We start from the raw sequence: 17,984 nt of genomic DNA, 5'->3' as shown, positions 1-17,984 counted from the left end.
TCAACAGGACAATGACCCAACACACCTCCAGGCTGTGTAAGGGCTATTTGACCAAGAGGGTGAGTGATGGAGTGCTGCTTCAGATGACCCTGCCTCCACAAATCACCTGACCTCAACCCAATTGAGATGGTTTGGGATGAGTTGGACATCAGAGCGAAGGAAAAGCAGCTAACAAGTGCTCAGCATATGTGGGAACTCCTTCAAGACTGCTGGAAAAGCATTCCAGGTGAAGCTGGTTGAGAAAATGCCAAGAGTGTGCAAAGCTGTCATCAAGGCAAAGGGTGGCTACTATTTGGTTACTTTTTTGGTTACTACATGATTACATATGTCATTTCATAGTTTTGATGACTTCACTATTATTCTACAATGTAGAACATAGTAAAAATAAAGAAGATCCCTTGAACGAGTAGGTATTTTCAAACCTTTGACTGGTACTGTATTTCTTTCTGGATTATGTGCATATTGTTTTGTTAAAAAAATGATTACTGCACTGTTGGAGCTAGAAACACAAGCGTTTCTCTGCAGCTGCGATAACATCTGCAAATACGTGTAGCGACCAACAAACTGTAATTTGATAAGAGGGACAGAGTGGAGAAGTTGGTGTTCTGAGAAGAGTGGGAGCGGTTCAAGGTCTGGCTGACCTTTGGAGCAGCAGTAGGGTGTATGAAGAGAGAACAGTGGCAGCTCTGGTGGATGGACTCAGACACTGTGTGTGTGTGTGTGTGTGTGTGTGTGTGTGTGTGTGTGTGTGTGTGCGCGTTACCGCTCTAGCTGCGTCTTCGTAGTCGATCTTGAGGTTGGCCATGGCCTTGATGATGGCCATGATGGACTGAATTGTGTTGCTGTAGACCACAGCTCTGTACTGCTTACACTCCTCTTCTGAGTAGCCATCCTCATGGATGATCCTGACAGGCACAGGAAAAAGAGAGCGAGTTGGGTCACTCAAACACACATGCGCAGACACACTTTCAAGCGCAGCTCTTAAACGTAACAACCCAGGTGCCACTAAAAATCGATATCAAATCAAATGTCAGAGTTAACATCTCCATGTTTGTCCATCAGAAGGCACAGTCAGCATATGAATCATTGGTTGTATTATACAGATTACGGTACTATGCATGCTTAAGTCCAGACAGACATGACTGGTTTGAGGCTTCGGAGGCAGCTCAGGTCTCTGCTGAGAGCCAGGCAGCTGGAGAACACTACAGTTAAAACAAATATTGACTACAGTATGGAGGAAGAACCAAAAATATGTTGACAGTGAAACAGTGGCCAGGCCAAGACAGGCTATGCATGAAACAAATATATTTTATGTCTATTCACAACAATGCCCTCTGGGAGAGTGAGGCACTGCGAATGCCAGATGGATGCGGATTGGCTGTGAGGCGTTCTCAATCGAACCTCATAATGCAAGGGAGCCCACTAGGAAGAAGGCCAAAACAAGACTTACAGAATAAGCCCACAGAAGTGTTTCTTCTCAACTTCAATTGAAACAAATACAGTCAATCTTATCTTCGAGCCATGCGGGCTGTGAGGTTGGATGTAGGCCAGGGAGATTTAGTTGTGTAAAGTCATGTTCAATTTATCAAAAAATGTAATTCCCCAAAAACATGTCATTTGATGTCATGCAGAGAGACATTTTCCAAGAACTGGTTGATATTGCAAATTAATAATTGTAATAGTCAAGGAGAACCACGGCAGATTTATATCCTGAAATCATATTATGTTATAATTAAATGTTTAAATTCCGAGTAAATCTTGAAGACTTTTCCTTGTAAGTGGAGCCCTGAAGTTATTTAAACATAACTCAACTACAATCATTCTCAAGTCAAAATAAGGTACTTTCTAAGGGGCAATGTAGAAAGAGATTTCATCAGGACTGTTTTAACAGTGTTTACACATCTATTACAACACTTGGTGTGTGTGTCGAGTGAAGAGTGTGACTGTATGTATATAAAGGATCATTGTGTGTGCTTGCATGGATCTGTTTGCATGTGTGGGGAGAGTAGGTGTGCGCGCTTCGGTATTTCAGGCAGTATGTGTTCATGAATGTCCGTGAGAGGAATTGAGGGTTAAAGTGTGTGTTCACTTGTGAGATTGCGGCACTATACAGAGACAGCAGTGACCCCAGAGCTTCTCCAGTAGAAACCTGCATGGGTCAAGGAAAGGTGAAGGGGGTTTTATAATACACCCAGCCAGTTTGGCATGATAACAAACATCAAAGTAGTGATGTGCTACAGAACATACAGGTCCAGATCTGCTACCAGGCTATTAACCTGTATCCTCTCTATATGTTCTAAATGATCCAGCCTGTCTAATAGGGAGCATCCTGTAAAGCGTAGACTTAAGCCAACTGCATACTCTACTGTCTGCTTGGAATATCAGTTAGCAGGGAGTTAATGCCTTAATAATTGTGAGAAAAACTCAGTCCATAGGTATTTATCTGCTGATGTGCGGGGGAAGATGCAGCTGCCTGCCTGCCTGCGTGTGCGTGTGTACGTACACAGCTGTCCATTCCGGGGAGGCCTCTAACCCATACGAATGTAACAGCTGAGAAAGAAACAGGCTTCAGACTGTAGGTATAGGAAGTAGTATGTTCTGTATAGATTATAGCATGAGGGCGTGGACTCTGGGAGAAAGATACATAGAGAATACCAGGAACCTAGTTTAAGAATGTACTGTCCCGGTCTGCTTGTTGATAATGACAGAGTCTGGTTACAATATTGGCATAATTGCTCATGCTTGACGGGAACAGCAGCAAAACAACTAAAACAATGAGGAGTCAGGAAGCCAGCTCTACTTACTTCATCTGTTTCACAATAGTGCTCTTCCCTGACTCTCCAGCACCTGCACACAGAACAAAAAAAAGGCAGGGGTTAAAAATATGCTCCCATTAGTGGAGAAATGTAAACAGGCAGCCAAGTGAAGCCACGTCACATTTGGACTCCTGAGTACCTCCTCATCAGGCCTCAACATTGGAATTGATCTCTCCCTCTTCCTTTCGCTGAGTGAATCTGCCTGCCAGCTCTCCCTTTCAAGTTGCAGCTTAACAGGCATGTCAATCTACAGTAGTGTATACAGAGTATAAACGGTAGTGTCGCTTTGCCTCCAAGTAGCGATGGGGAAGAAAATCAATAGTTACATGTCGCAATATTATTTTTGGATGGCATTATAACTCATTATAACACCGAAACTTTGAGTCAAATGGATGGCATTTGACTCAAAGTTTCGATTTGTAAAAAAAAAAATGAAAAAAAATGAAAAAGTCAAGAGTTTGGACAAACCTACTCATTCAAGGAAATTATTTTTATTTAGACTATTTTCTACATTGAAGAATAATAGTGAAGACATCAAAACTATGAAATGACATATGGAATCATGTGGTAATCAAAAAAGTAACCAAAAAGTTGCCACCCTTTGCCTTGATGACAGCTTTGCACACTCTTGGTATTCTCTCCACCAGCTTTATCACCTGGAATGCATGTGACAATGTGTGCCTTGTTAAAAGTCCATGTGGAATTTCTTTCCTTCTTAATGTGTTTGAGCCAATCAGTTGTGCTATACAGAAGATAGCCCTATTTGATAGAAGACCAAGTCCATATTATGGCAAGAACAGCTCAAATAAACAAAGAGAACCACAGTCCATCATTACTTAAAGATGTGAAGGTCAGTCAATATGGAACATTTCAAGAAGGGTGCCTGGCTGGTGACTCTGATTTATTTAGAATTCAAAGCACCCTTAACCAGCATGGCTACCACAGCATTATGCAGCGTTACGCCATCCCATCTGGTTTGTGCTTAGTGGGACTATCATTTGTTTTTCAACAGGACAATGATCCAACACACCTCCAGGCTGTTTAAGGGCTATTTGACCAAGGAGAGTGATGGAGTGCTGCATCAGATGACCTGGCCTCAACCCAATTGAGATTTTACATTTGTCATTTAGCAGACGCTCTTATCCAGAGCGACTTACAGTAGTGAATGCATACATTTTTTCATACCTTTCATACATTTTTCTCCGTACTGGTCCCCCGTGGGAAGATGGTTTGGGATGAGTTGGACTGCAGAATGACAGACAAGCAGCCAACAAGTGCTCAGCATATGTGGGAACTCCTTCAAGACTGTTGGAAAAGCATTCCTCATGAAGCTGGTTGAGAGAATGCCAAGAGTGTGAAAAGCTGTCATCAAGGCAAAAGTTGGCTACTTTGAAGAAACTAAAACATTTTGATTTGATTAACACTTTTTGGTTACTACATGATTTCATACGTGTTATTTCATGTCTTCACTGTATGTGTGTGTGTACATGCGCACACACTAAAATATAAACCCAATAAGTAAATTGTTGGTCCCATGTTTCATGAGCTGAAATAAAATATCCCAGTAATGTTCCATACGCACAAATATTATTTCAGATTTTGTGCACAATTTTGTTTACATCCCTGTTAGTGAGCATATCTCCTTTGCCAAGATAATCCATCCACCTGACAAGTGTGGAATATCAAGAAGCTGATTAAACAGCATGAACATTACACAGGTGCACCTTGTGCTGAGACCATTGAAGTGGAATGGGACAACATTCCACAGGCCACAGTCAACAGCCTGATCAACTTTATGCGAAATAGATGTGTCGTGCTGCATGAAGCAAATGGTGGTCTCACCAGATACGGACTGGTTTTCTGATCCATGCCCCTACCGTATTTTTTTTAAAGTTCTGTGACCAACTGATATCTGTATTCCCACTCATGTGAAATCAATCAATTAAGGCCTTATTTATTTCAATTAACTGATTTCCTTATATGAACTGTAACTCAGTAAAATCTAAGAAATTGTTGCATGTTATGTTTATATACTGAAAAATATCATTTTTATTTTGCTAGGTAGCGCTAGCTAGTGCTAGTCATCTGTACCTGTGCATAAACGCTGGTATTTTTCATCCTATAGCTTGTTCTTCATATTCTTAAAAGAAATAGTGCGCCAAAATGTCTTCAGCACTTTTAAAATAGATGACTGATCAAAACAAACACCAAACCTGAAACAAAATCGCAGTATCAACTCACAATACATATAGAATCGTGAGTCGCAAAACATATCGACACCTAAGTATTATGATATCGTATCGTCAGGCCCCCTCTCCACTCAGTGAGTGAGCCACTCATTCATAGGGTTTCACAGAGTTTCATAACTCCTGTGCCAACAGCACTTCCTGTGTCTAAACTTCAGAGGTACGCTTTCATGATGTAACCCTCCCTCCCCACAGCCGCTGAGGCAAGGCACTTTATCATCATTAGCCTTGAGTGTAAACGTCTGAGTGCTTTCACAAACAGGATATTCCTGTTCTTATCGGCTCTCATATTTATTTTTGCAGTCCGGCCGGTGGTGAGGTGAGCTCATCTGCCACAGATCTCTCTTCGTCTTGGAGCACTGGCGTGAGCTACACTACATGTGCAAAAGTATTTGGACACCTTACTCGAACATCTCATTCCAAATTCATGGGCATTAATATGGAGTTGGTCCCCTCTTTGCTGCTATAAACAGCCTGCACTCTTCTGGGAAGGCATCCCACTAGATGTTGGAACATTGAATGGAAGCAAGTCCCCACAGCAGCCACAAAAATCATTAGTGAGGTTGGACACTGATGTTGGACAATTTGGCCTGGCTCGCAGTCGGTGTTCCAATTCCTCCCAAAAGTATTCAATGGGGTTGAGGTCAGGGCTCTGTGCAGGCTAGTCAGGTTTTTCCACACCGATCTCAACAAGCAATTTCTGTATGGATCTCGCTTTGTGCACAGGGGCATTGTCATGCTGAAACAGGAAAAGGCTTTCCCCAAACTGTTGCCAGAGTTGAAATCACAGAACTGTATACAATGTCATTGTATGCTGTAGCATTAAGATTTCCCTTCACTGGAACTAAGGGGCCTAGCCCGAACCATGAAAAACAGCCCCAGACCATTAATCCTCATCCACCAAATTTTACAGTTGGCACTATGTATTCAGGCAGGTAGCGTTCTCCTGGCATCCTCCAAACCCAGATTCTTCCGTCGAACTGCCAGATGGTGAAGTGATTCATCGCTCCAGAGTCCATATGAACACATTCTCACGTCGAAGTGGCGCCCGCAGACTTGAGTTTATTTTGTATGTACACACGGTTTATACATGAGGCCCAAGGGGTAGAAAGGAAGAGGAGATGCATTTTACTGGCAGCTGCCAACCTACTGCCTTCATGCTATGTGACTTGTGACTGGAGAAGAGGAGAGAAGGAGAGGGCGGGCCGTTCAGGAGTGGTAGTGTGGCCAGGCCTGCCGCCATCATACATCACGTAGCCTTAAGCAAGACTTAGTTCAGACGCCACAGGAAACACATTAGGGTCTTTTCCACCGTAATGTAGCTGGCTGTCTGGACAAGCTGGCAGGAAGAGAACAGTAGCACTGAGTTAACTGGTCACACAGCGCGCGTAAATGATCCACAAACAGCAACCATATTCTTCCACCTACAATATGAGCCACTGACGTTCTACGTTCCATCACAACAGTGATGTGAATACAGAACAGCAAATTACAGACCGGTTTTAAATGGAGAGTTTCAGACTAACTGGCCAATCTAGGAGCCATGCTCTACTCCATTTCTCATTCTTAGAGGCCACTCTCAGCATACCACAGTGAGCAAATCACCCTGCAATGAAGCATTCACTCATCTGCCCCAGTATGTGGGCTGAATTGATGAGCTCAAATAAAGAAAAGGGAGGAGAAGAGGAGATGCATCTCAGGCTCCAAGTGTTGAGCGAGAGGGAACTCAGAAGGAAGTGACTCAGACACAGTGGAAAGCACGTGTGTGTGAGTGTGTGTGTGTGTGTATGTACCCTTGAGCATCTGTGAGTGGGTGTGTGCGCATTCACTGTTTACGGATTCATATTTGCTCAAGTGCATGATGGGGTTGAAGCAACACATTATGAAGAAATTAAATGAGATGTGTGAGCCTATGTTCTGTTTGCCTGACGACTCAAACGGAATTCTTCCTCTGCTCTAGGTTGGCTACATACTGTAGGACACTTCAGACTGCCATCGGTGAAGTAATTTGTGGTTACGTCTAGATGATGTGTGCTGTACAAAAGTCAATCAGCGATTGGATCATCTCTAACCAATAAGAGTACCAAAGCACCACTTTACCCACTTTTCAAAACGCTGCTGTACCCATGTATGTTCTGGCGCAAACCTTGTTTCTTGGACCAATCAGAACGGTTAGAATGTGTTTGCGTTCTAGAAATCGTCAAGGAGGTACTGAGATCAACAGATTTCAATGTTGATTTTCCTATAGCAGGGTTCCCAAAAACATTTTTGTGATTTACATTTTGCAAATATGTTCCAAAGTATTCCCACATAACAGAGAGATATAATGTATAATATACAACATGTAAGCATGGTTTGAAATTACTTTCAGACAAACATTATATATGTTTGGACTTCGAGGTCAATTTGCTCCGCCATCCTGACCATCCGCTCAAGAAACAAAATCGGCCAGCGGCTGAATCTAGTTGATGATCCCTGTCCTACAGGATATTCTTCCTAGCAGACAGAGGAGATAGAGAGTAGGCCACCAGAGCCCCTACAGAGAGTGCTACAGATACAGGTATATACAGTTGAAGATGGAAGTTTACATACACCTTAGCCAAATACATTTAAACTCAGTTTCACAATTCCTGAGATTTAATCAGAGTAAAAATTCCATGTCTTAGGTCAGTTAGGATCACCACTTTATTTTAAGAATGTGAAATGTCAGAATAATGGTAGAGAGAATGATTTATTTCAGCTTTTATTTATTTCATCACATTCCCAGTGGGTCAGAAGTTTATATACACTCAATTAGTATTTGGTAGCAGTGCCTTTAAATTCTTTAACTTGGGTGAAACGTTTTGGGGAGCCTTCCACAAGCTTCCCACAATAAGTTTGGTGAATTTTGGCTCATTCCTCCTGACAGAGCTGGTGTAACTGAGTCAGGTTTGTAGGCCTCCTTGCTCGCACAAGCTTTTTCAGTTCAGCCTAAAAATGTTCTATAGGATTGAGGTTAGGGCTTTGTGATGGTCACTCCAATACCTTGACTTAGTTGTCCTTAAGACATTTTGCCATAATTTCGGAAGTATGCTTGGGATCATGGTCCATTTGGAAGACCCATTTGTGACCAAGCTTTAACTTCCTGACTGATGTCTTGAGATGTTGCTTCAATATATCCACATAATTTTCCCACCTCATGATGCCATCTATTTTGTGAAGTGCACCAGTCCCTCCTGCAGCAAAGCACCCCCACAACATGATGCTGCCACCCCCGTGCTTCACGGTTGGGATGGTGTTCTTCGGCTTGCAAGCCTCCCCCTTTTTCCTCCAAACATAACGATGGTCATTATGGCTAAACAATTAAATTTTTGTTTCACCAGACCAGAGGACATTTCTCCAAAATGTACGACCTTTGTTCCCATGTGCAGTTGAAAACCGTAGTCTGGCTTTTTTATGGCGGTTTTGGAGCAGTGGCTTCTTCCTTGCTGAGCAGCCTTTCAAGTTATGTCGATATAGGACTTGTTTTACTGTGGATATAGATATTTTTGTACCCGTTTCCTCCAGCATCTTCACAAGGTCCTTTGCTGTTGTTCTGGGATTGATTTGCACTTTTCGCACCAACATACGTTCATCTCTAGGAGACAGAACGCATCTCCTTCCTGAGCGGTATGACGGCTGTGTGGTCCCATGGTGTTTATACTTGCGCACTATTGTTTGTACAGATGAACGTGGTAACTTCAGGTGTTTGGAAATTGCTCCCAAGGATGAACCAGACTTGTGGAGGTCTACAATTTCTTTTCTGAGGTCTTGGGTGATTTCTTTTGATTTTCCCATGATGTCCAGCAAAGATGCAGTGAGTTTGAAGGTAGGCCTTGAAATACATCCACAGGTGCACCTCCAACTGACTCAAATGATGTCAATTAGCCTATCAGAAGCTTCTAAAGCCATGACATCATTTTCGGGAATTTTTCAAGCTGTTTAAAGGCACAGTCAACTGAGTGTATGTAAACTTCTGACCCACTGAATTGTGATACAATGAGTTATAAGTGAAATAATCTGTCTGTAAACAATTGTTGGGAAAATTACCCTATGTCATGCACAAAGTAGATGTCCTAACCGACTTGCCAAAACTATAGTTTGTTAACAAGACATTTTTGGAGTAGTTGTAAAACGAGTTAATGACTCCAACCTAAGTGTATGTAAACTTCCGACTTCAACTGTATGTCCAGTGACTACATAGAGCCAAGCTGCAAATACACTCCCAGAGAGTTCATAGAGCTGTTAGCACAATGGCGTGATGTGACTGAAGTCTACTGTAGGCCTCTCTCTCACCACATACACTGGATCACCCCCTCTTTCTTTCTCTCACGCTGTCTCTCTCCGCACCATCATGTTGCTGATTGTAAATAGACATTTGGAGTTTGTCCAGTGAAGCTGAGGACATTACGAGATGTAATGACAGGAAGAGTACAACACTGAGGTTTATGGCAACAAGAGAGAAGATATTAACTGTACACACACTTATCTCCTCTTGACGGATACCTCGTGTGTGTGTGTTAGACTGCACTCTAAAAAGGTGTGCCTTCTAGCTATTATTTTACCCCTGAGATATGTGAAGGTTACTTTGAAAAGCAATACAATGCATCCCCATAAAGAGCACTACTCTCCAACACTGTGCAGAAACAATCAAAGTTTATGCTGCCTTACTTGTTTAAATGGAAAAACAGCCAAATTGCCTATGGGGAATGACCAGTTAACCACAATGTAAACTGACTCACTGGTGAAGCTTGAGGTACTTACCAGACACACACACACACACACACACACACACACACACACACACACACACACACACACACACACACACACACACACACAGTGTACAAACCAGCAATGCACTGGAGAGCTTTAATATTTCATGTACCTGCCAACTTGCAGAAGACCACTATGATGTTCACAGCACACATTTGCATGCCCTCTTGCAGTACAGTCATACACAAGCATGTGTGCAAGCACATGCACATAAATGCAAGCATACATGAGACTAGTGCAAACACGTACACAGACACACACTTGACCAAAGCCATTCAGACTACAAGTGGAGCCACGTAAACGTATGCAAGCCTGGTGCCATTTGCTTTTTCAACTAGAAGAGGTCTTTTTCAATTCCGTAAAGTCAGTGTGGAAGAGGTGGGGAAATGATTGTTGTCTATCAACAATGACAAGCCACCGGGGGCTGAATCTGGACGTTAAACCCCTGTGGCTTGTTATTGTTTATAGACAACAATCATTTTTCCACCTCTTCCACACTGACGTTACGGAATTCAAAGCTCTCCGTACCTTGGCAGCAGCTAATGGGGATCCCTAATAAATACCCCAAAAAAACAAAACAAAACTATTAAAATGCTGCCCCAGGCTTCTATCAGCACGGACTCTCATAGCTTCTCTCGCCCTCCCCCTCCAGCTGGAGGAAGGCCAGGGTCAGCCCCAATAGGGACTACTCTCTAACGAAACAAACAGCCTTAATCACATTCTGACTATAATCACGTTTACTTATTCACTTTCACTCTACAAGGAGAAAATAATCTGAGCCCAGGTCCTGATGGTCTCTTCAACACATCAGCCTTTGAATAAAAGCAGTAATATGGTGGCTGGCCGGTTGTTGAGCAGATGAAAGCTGTGCAGAGGGAAGTTATTACGAGGAGACTGATTTAGACTTCCTGCCTTATAGCGTGACTCAGATTGGAGGATGAGTGTATGAGTGGATATAGGGCCACTGAGAGGATATAGGACCACTGAGAGGATGAGTGGATATAGGGCCATTGAGAGGATGAGTGGATATAGGGCCATTGAGAGGGTGAGTGGATATAGGGCCATTGAGAGGGTGAGTGGATATAGGGCCATTGAGAGGATGAGTGGATATAGGGCCATTGAGAGGATGAGTGGATATAGGGCCATTGAGAGGATGAGTGGATATAGGGCCATTGAGAGGATGAGTGGATATAGGGCCATTGAGAGCGTCCCTCTACAGCCGCACGGGGAGACAGCGGTTGTTCTCTGTAGGTTTCTGTAACACTGATCCTGTTGTTATTATTGCTCCACACACTGTCCCTCCCCCTCATATCTGTGGCTAATGCTGCCTTACTACAGCATTTCTCTATGGACTAGCAGAGCCCTACAGTGACAGCCTGGACACACACACACACACACACACACACACACCAGGGTTTCAGTTAGCTGGTAATCAATGGTTTTCGGCCGATAAAATAAATAAAAAGCCGTCGGTCCTTTTTACGTCGGTCCTGGCTACATATTCATTCACCTCGCTAAAAACTTCCTATTGGCCTCCCGAGTGGCGCAGCGGTCTAAGGCACTGCATCCCAGTGCTAGAGGCGTCACTACAGATCCGGGTTCGATCCGGGACTGTGTCGCAGCCGGCCGCGACCGGGAGACCATGAGGCACACAATTGGCCCAGCATCATCCAGGTTAGGGGAGGGTTTGGCCGGCCGGGATGTCCTTTTCTCATCACGCTCTAGCGACTCCTTGTGGCGGCCGGGCGCATGCACGCTGACTTCAGTCGCCAGCTGTACAGCGTTTCCTCCGACACATTGGTGTGGGTGGCTTCCGGGTTACGCGAGTAGTGTGTCAAGAAGGAATGCGGCTTGGCGGGGTTGTGTTTCAGAGGACGCATGGCTCTTGACCTTCGCCTCTCCCGAGTCTATACAGGAGTTGCAGTGATGAGACAAGACTAACTACCAATTGGATATCACGAAATTGGGGAGAAAAAAGGGGTTAAAAGTACCCCCCAAAAAGTCCTATTTTATTAAAAGGCTAAAACTATGATTTGGTCAAACAAAGTACTTTATCCTCATAATTCCTGTAATGAAAGTGTCTGCCAGTCCCTGTTTCGCTAGGGTCTGCTGCTGTGTCGAGCGAGCCACTCGCTCTCCATTACCGGGGGGAAAAAATGCTCCGGAACATTTTAAAATCCAATTGCTGGGAAAACACAGCTATCCTGTTGTGACAGATAGAAAGCTGAGAACATCCTCGCTCTGTGGGTATACTGTTTATTTATCAACGGCTCTCAATCTCCGGACTTGAACCCCATTGAAAACCTGTGGTTTGATTTGAAGTGGGCAGTTGATAAACACAGATGAAGGATATCAAGGATCTGGAAAGATTCTGTATGGAGGAATGGTCTAAGATCCCTCCCAATGTGTTCTTCAACCTCCTAAAACATATTAGAAAAACGCTCAGTGTCGTTATCCTCGCAGGGGGAGGGTGCTGGAGTATTGAAAACATGTTGACCTCCATCTTTGAGGATTTGTTTTTATTACTTGTTAAACAAAATCAGAGCAATTTAATTATAAAATAATATACTTTTCCCTTTTTTGTGTGCATACAATATAGCTCAGTACATATTTTATACAGTCTTATTTTTTTATCAAGGGTGCCAATAATGTTGTACCTGACTGTATATGAAATGGGCAGACAGTGGGATCACGCTGCACTTAAGGATAAAAGTACTTTGTTTGACCAAATCACAGTTTAAGCCCTTTTTTTCCTCCCCAATTTCGTGATATCCAATTGGTAGTTAGTCTTGTCTCATCGCTGCAACTCCTGTATAGACTCAGGAGAGGCGAAAGTGGAGAGCCATGCGTCCTCCGAAACACAACCCCGCCAAGCCGCACTCCTTGACACACTGCTCGCTTAACCCGGAAGCCAGCCGCACCAATGTGACAGAGGAAACACTGTACAGTTATACCAGGAGATTCCAGGTATATGAGGAAAATAAATACTGCCCGCTGCCAAGCAACCACTCAAGGAGGAGATAGTTGTGGTCGCATCCATTGACTAAAGCTGAGTAGGGAGGGCATTTTCCAAAAAGCGCGAAAGAAGGAAAAAGAGGGGGCAAGGAAAAAGTGCCAGCTCAGCTGAATGAGATTAGCGAGGATTTGAATGTCCGTCACACTTACCTCACGTCCCCCTCATTGATTAAACAAAAAGGATTGAGAGGAGTGTGCGTGGAGAGGAGTGTGCGTGGAGAGGAGTATGTGTGTGCGCGTGTGTGTGTAAGGGGAGGTCATTTGTCTGATGCGGGCAGAAGGGGGGGGGGGGGGGGTCTCCTTTACTCCAGTGGGCACCCTGGCACAGGCTCCTCTAAGTTTTTTGTGCTCCCTGCCTCTGCTCCAGTCCTCCCTCTCCTCCCCTGCCGAGACCCAGGAAATTGCCTCATTATCAAATCAGGCCCAGTGTGGACTCGCAGTGGAGGAGAGGGAGGACTGGAGCAGAGGATGTGCCAGGGGTGGCTGTGCCAGAGGTGGCTGTGCCAGGGTGCCCACTGGAGTAAATGAGACCCAGCTGCAGCAGCACAGAGCCAGGTCTATGAAGGGTAGAGTGAAAACAACACGGAGCACTGAGATTATCACAGCAGCCAGGGAGAGGCAGCTCACTAATGCAGTTTGAAGGAGTTGTGGAGCTGGGAGCTGTTCTAGAGAACATGGGCACAATACAGACGCAATAACACACCCACCACACAGCAACAGACAAAGAAACAAAAACAGACAAGCTCACACGCACACTTAACTCGCCTGTTCTGGTGGGCAAATCAATATTGTATCTTTTGCAAAAAACACGTGGGACTCCATGTCTCAGGAGAGGAACCAGAACTGGCCGTACAAAGGAGCTGTTTATGTTGTGAGGAGCACACGGGTCCCCTCTGAGCACCCAGCCCACAGAGCTACAACACTAATAGCATAAGGGGAGAAACTATTGATCCCGGAGGTAGAGGAAGACATAAAAAAACAAATCTCTATATTTGACCCAAGGGAGGGAGCAGGCTCTCATTAATTAAAATGCATACACTGGGTGGTTAGGGAGAGGCTGTGGCATTATTATAGGCCTACGTGGGACTTATTGATTAATGCTCTGTGCTTTATTAGGGCTCTGAGGAGCCTGCATAACGGTAATTGGCCGTGGACCGAGAAAACAGCCGGGCTGATGAGGGCTCAGGTCTTGGTAAATGAGGATGATATTATAAGAGCAACTGTAGCTAGAGTATAAGACAAGAAAAACATGGCCACTTGTGTTGCCATCCTGTGGTTCACTACTGCCATCCTGCCGGTATTGCCAAGTGACTGCCGGTATTGGTAACAGCCAGATGCTGTCATCCAGCGTTGGATTCATTTCAGAGCGTCCATATCCACAAGGTTCCTAACAATAGGTAATTGCTAAGAGTTTTAATAATAGAAGGCAGTGATCTATTCAACAGTACTTCAATTGAAAAATTGTATGGTTGAGAATGATGAGGCAAAAGGTATGGCAAGAGTCCGGCAGCACAACAGATTGGCAAACGTACTGCAAATTGAGAAATCATGTGACTAATCTAAATAAAAAAGAACAAACTATACAATTAAACAAAAAAAAATTATATTAAAAAAAATTATAGTAAAAGCTTTGGAGCACCTTAAATGACATTTTGGGCGAAAGGGCAAACTCAGCTCCATCATTCATTGAATCAGATGGCTCATTCATCGCAAAACCCAATGATATCGCCAATTACTTGAATTATTTTTTAATTGGCAAACGCTGAAAATACACATCCAAGTATAATTGACCAAATGATGAAAGACTTGAATTCCGTAAAGTGAGTGTGTAAGTGATGTACTGTTTAATCTTTTGTCATATATTTAATGTAAGTGCCTTAATGTGTTTGGACCCCAGAAAGAGCAGCTGAATGAGGATCCCTAATGAATACAAATCAATTCACAGGTTTGTTGAAGCAAGGAATAATAGCAGTGGTATCGTTTCAAGGCCAGTCGTTCCAAGGAGACACTGTCTGTCCTGCTTGTCTGTTCCGTCTAGTGAACTTATCAGGAGCTAACACAGACAAATGGTTCTGAGGAAAAGGATTATATCGACGCTGACCTTCCCCAAGCTCTAAGCAGTGTTTTTCAAAGACTTTCTATACAGCATCTGCATGTACTACTACAGCTGTTGATTTGACTATTTCACCTTTATTTAACCAGGTAGGCTAGTTGAGAACAAGTTGTCATTTACAACTGCAACCTGGCCAAGATAAAGCGACACAAACAACAGAGTTACAGATGGAATAAATAAACATACTGACAATAACACAATAGAAAAAAAATGGTCTATGTACAGTGTGTGCGCAAATGAGTTAAGATAAGGGAGGTAAGGCAATAAATAGACTTTAGTGGTGAAATAATTACAATTTAAACACTGGAGTGATAGATGTGCAGAATATGAATGTGCAAGTAGAGATACTGGGGTGCAAAGCGAGGGCCAGCCAACAAGAGCATACAGGTCGCAGTGGTGGGTAGTATATGGGGCTTTGGTGACAAAACGGATGGCACTGTGATAGACTGCATCCAATTTGCTGAGTAGAGTGTTGGAGGCTATTTTGGAAATGACATCGCCAAAGTCAAGGATCGGCAGGATAGTCAGTTTTACGAGGGCATGTTTGGCAGCATAAGTGAAGGATGGTTTGTTGCGAAATAGGAAGCCGATTCTAGATTTAATTTTGGATTGGAGATGCTTATTGTGAGTCTGGAAGGAGAGTTTACAGTCTAACCAGACACCTAGGTATTTGGAGTTATCCACATATTCTAAGTCAGAACCGTCCAGAGTAGTGATGCTGGACGGGCGGGCAGGTGCGAACAGCGATCGGTTGAAGAGCATGCATTTAGTTTTACTAGCATTTAAGAGCAGTTGGAGGCCACGGAAGGAGAGCTGTTTATCATTGAAGCTCGTCTGGAGGTTAGTTAACAGTGTCCAAATAAGGGCCAGAGGTATACAGAAAGTTGTCGTCTGCGTAGAGGTGGATTATAGAATCACCAGCAGCAAGAGCGACATCATTGATGTATACAGAGAAAAAGAGTTGGCCCGAGAATTGAACCCTGTGGCACCCCCATAGAGGCTGCCAGAGAGGTCCGGACAACATGCCCTCCGATTTGACACATTGAACTCTATCTGAGAAGTAGTTGGTGAACCAGGCGAGGCAGTCATTTGAGAAACCAAGGCTGTTGAGTCTGCCGATAAGAGTGTGGTGATTGACAGAGTCGAAAGCCTTGGCCAGGTTGATGAATACAGCTGCACAGTATTGTCTCTTATCGATGGCGGTTATGATATCGTTTAGGACCTTGAGCGTGGCTGAGGTGCACCCAGCGAGACAGTGATTGAGTTGTTCAGATCTTTCAGGAAAGGTGGATGTTTTGGGGTCATAGAAAGTCTACCTAAAATAGACAGATTGCCCAGTAATGCCATTGATATAGCAGAGAGTTGGACAGATGGCTGTGATCTGAGTCAGCAGGAGAGGAGCTGATAAGTCATTAGTTGTCTGTACAGAACTCTGTAGCAAACTGGGTTGAACCCTCGATTGCCTCCTCACTTGGCACTGCTTGTGAATGAAGCCTTTTATACTAGGCTATGCCTGTGGGTGTATTAGCCTAGCATATCACCAGCACCCTGAATAATGCCTATATGACAGTTGGTGTGTTAGCGTGTAGCTAGTTCTGCTGCATGATTAGAGGGTGGTGACAATCGGAGCTGAACACCTACACATCTCCTTCACTACCCCTGTACTGTGACTAGTCGCATTCATTACCACTAATACAGCTCTCTGGCCTCTGTCTGCTGTTTATTGTGACACAGCACTATACTCCATATGAATAGGTTGTGTGATGTTAAATGTGTTTTTTTGCACATACCAGTCCCCCTGAGACACCAATGGTGAGTGGGGCGACGGCCAGGGATTAGCCCTTATTGACAGCGACCCTGCAGCAATTAGGGTCAAGTGCCTTGCTCATGGGCAGATTGACAGATTTTTCACCTAGTCTGGTTTTCAGTTACTTTCTTTAACCGCTAGGCTACCTTCCAGATTTGCTGAAACAAAGAATAATGGCAGTGTTGTTCGGTAGTTTCAAGGCCAGTCGTGCCAAGGAGACACTGTCTGTCCTGCTTGTCTGTTCAGTCTAGTAAACTTATCAGGAGCTAACACAGACAAATGGTTCTCAAGTATTGTATCGATGCTGACCTTCCTCAAGCTCTATTTTTTACCTTTAACTAGGCAAGTCAGTTAAGAACAAATTTTTATTTACAATGACGCCTACACCGTCCAAAACCGGACAACGCTGGGTCAATTGTACGCCGCCCTATGGGACTCCCAATCACGGCCGGTTGTGATACAGCCTGGATTCGAACCAGGGCATCTGTAGTGATGCCTCCAGCACTGAGATGCAGTGCCTTAGACCGCTGCGCCACTCGGCTCTAAGCAGTGTTTTTCAAAATACTTTGTATACAGCACCTGCATGTACTACTACAGCCGTTTATCACATCCAACAATGTGTCTACCTGCCACCCTGTATACATGTAACCCGGAGCTTTGTGGTTGGTGCGGCCAAGCGTTCGGAGTTAAGTGGTGTGCTTACTCTTTGCCATAGCATCTCTTCCCCCTTTGTCCCACTTTGCCAAGAGGATTTATAGTTGTGCTTTACATCATCATCAACTGCTTTCTCTCATCTGTCCCCAACAGGGGGATGGATGCAGTTCCACTTGCCATTGTGTCGCCATCCTATATCCTCCAACAGTTAAATGATGCCATGGAGTATCTGTGCTTTCCATGGCAGGATGTTGGTGTTGGCTCTGTGTGTGTGTGTGTGTCTCCTGGTAGAACTGAGAGGGGGACAAAGGCAGCAGTGATGGGGCTCATGCTGGCACAGAGCACAGGGACACTACTGTTGATTGTCATTTAGACCCCTGCCACCTCACATCCCCTCAGTCACATCCCGACTGTCTTCATCTGTGATTATCAAAGCAACCTGGCCAAGTCACTCTGCATCACTCAGTGGCCGACACCGAGGTGGACAGAACATATAGAAGATGACAAGTTCTGAGGCCCGTAGCAGTTAGTAATTTACA

The 17,984-nt window shown here is 44.1% G+C and overlaps 1 protein-coding gene across 8 annotated transcripts in view; it reads right to left on the bottom strand.

Moving 5' to 3' along the window:
* Positions 1–17,984, bottom strand: part of gnai2 (guanine nucleotide binding protein (G protein), alpha inhibiting activity polypeptide 2) — a 108,493-nt gene that overhangs the window by 14,611 nt on the left and 75,898 nt on the right. For 6 of the 8 annotated variants that reach the window (XM_014132737.3, XM_045690444.2, XM_082958371.1 and 3 more), the window contains 2 exons: positions 2,805–2,847; positions 764–905 (listed from right to left, as the gene is read on the bottom strand). In XM_014132737.3, the coding sequence (XP_013988212.1) occupies positions 764–905; positions 2,805–2,847 (185 nt within the window). Of the gene's footprint in view, positions 1–763; positions 906–2,804; positions 2,848–4,001; positions 4,122–17,984 lie in introns of all 8 variants that reach the window. The other 2 variants (XM_082958370.1, XM_082958369.1) reach the window with 1 other exon arrangement.

Source organism: Salmo salar, chromosome 12 (assembly GCF_965601325.2).
Source record: "Salmo salar chromosome 12, fSalSal1, whole genome shotgun sequence".
NCBI classification, from domain to species: Eukaryota; Metazoa; Chordata; class Actinopteri; order Salmoniformes; family Salmonidae; genus Salmo; species Salmo salar.
This window is presented reverse-complemented; position numbering and strand designations above follow the sequence as displayed.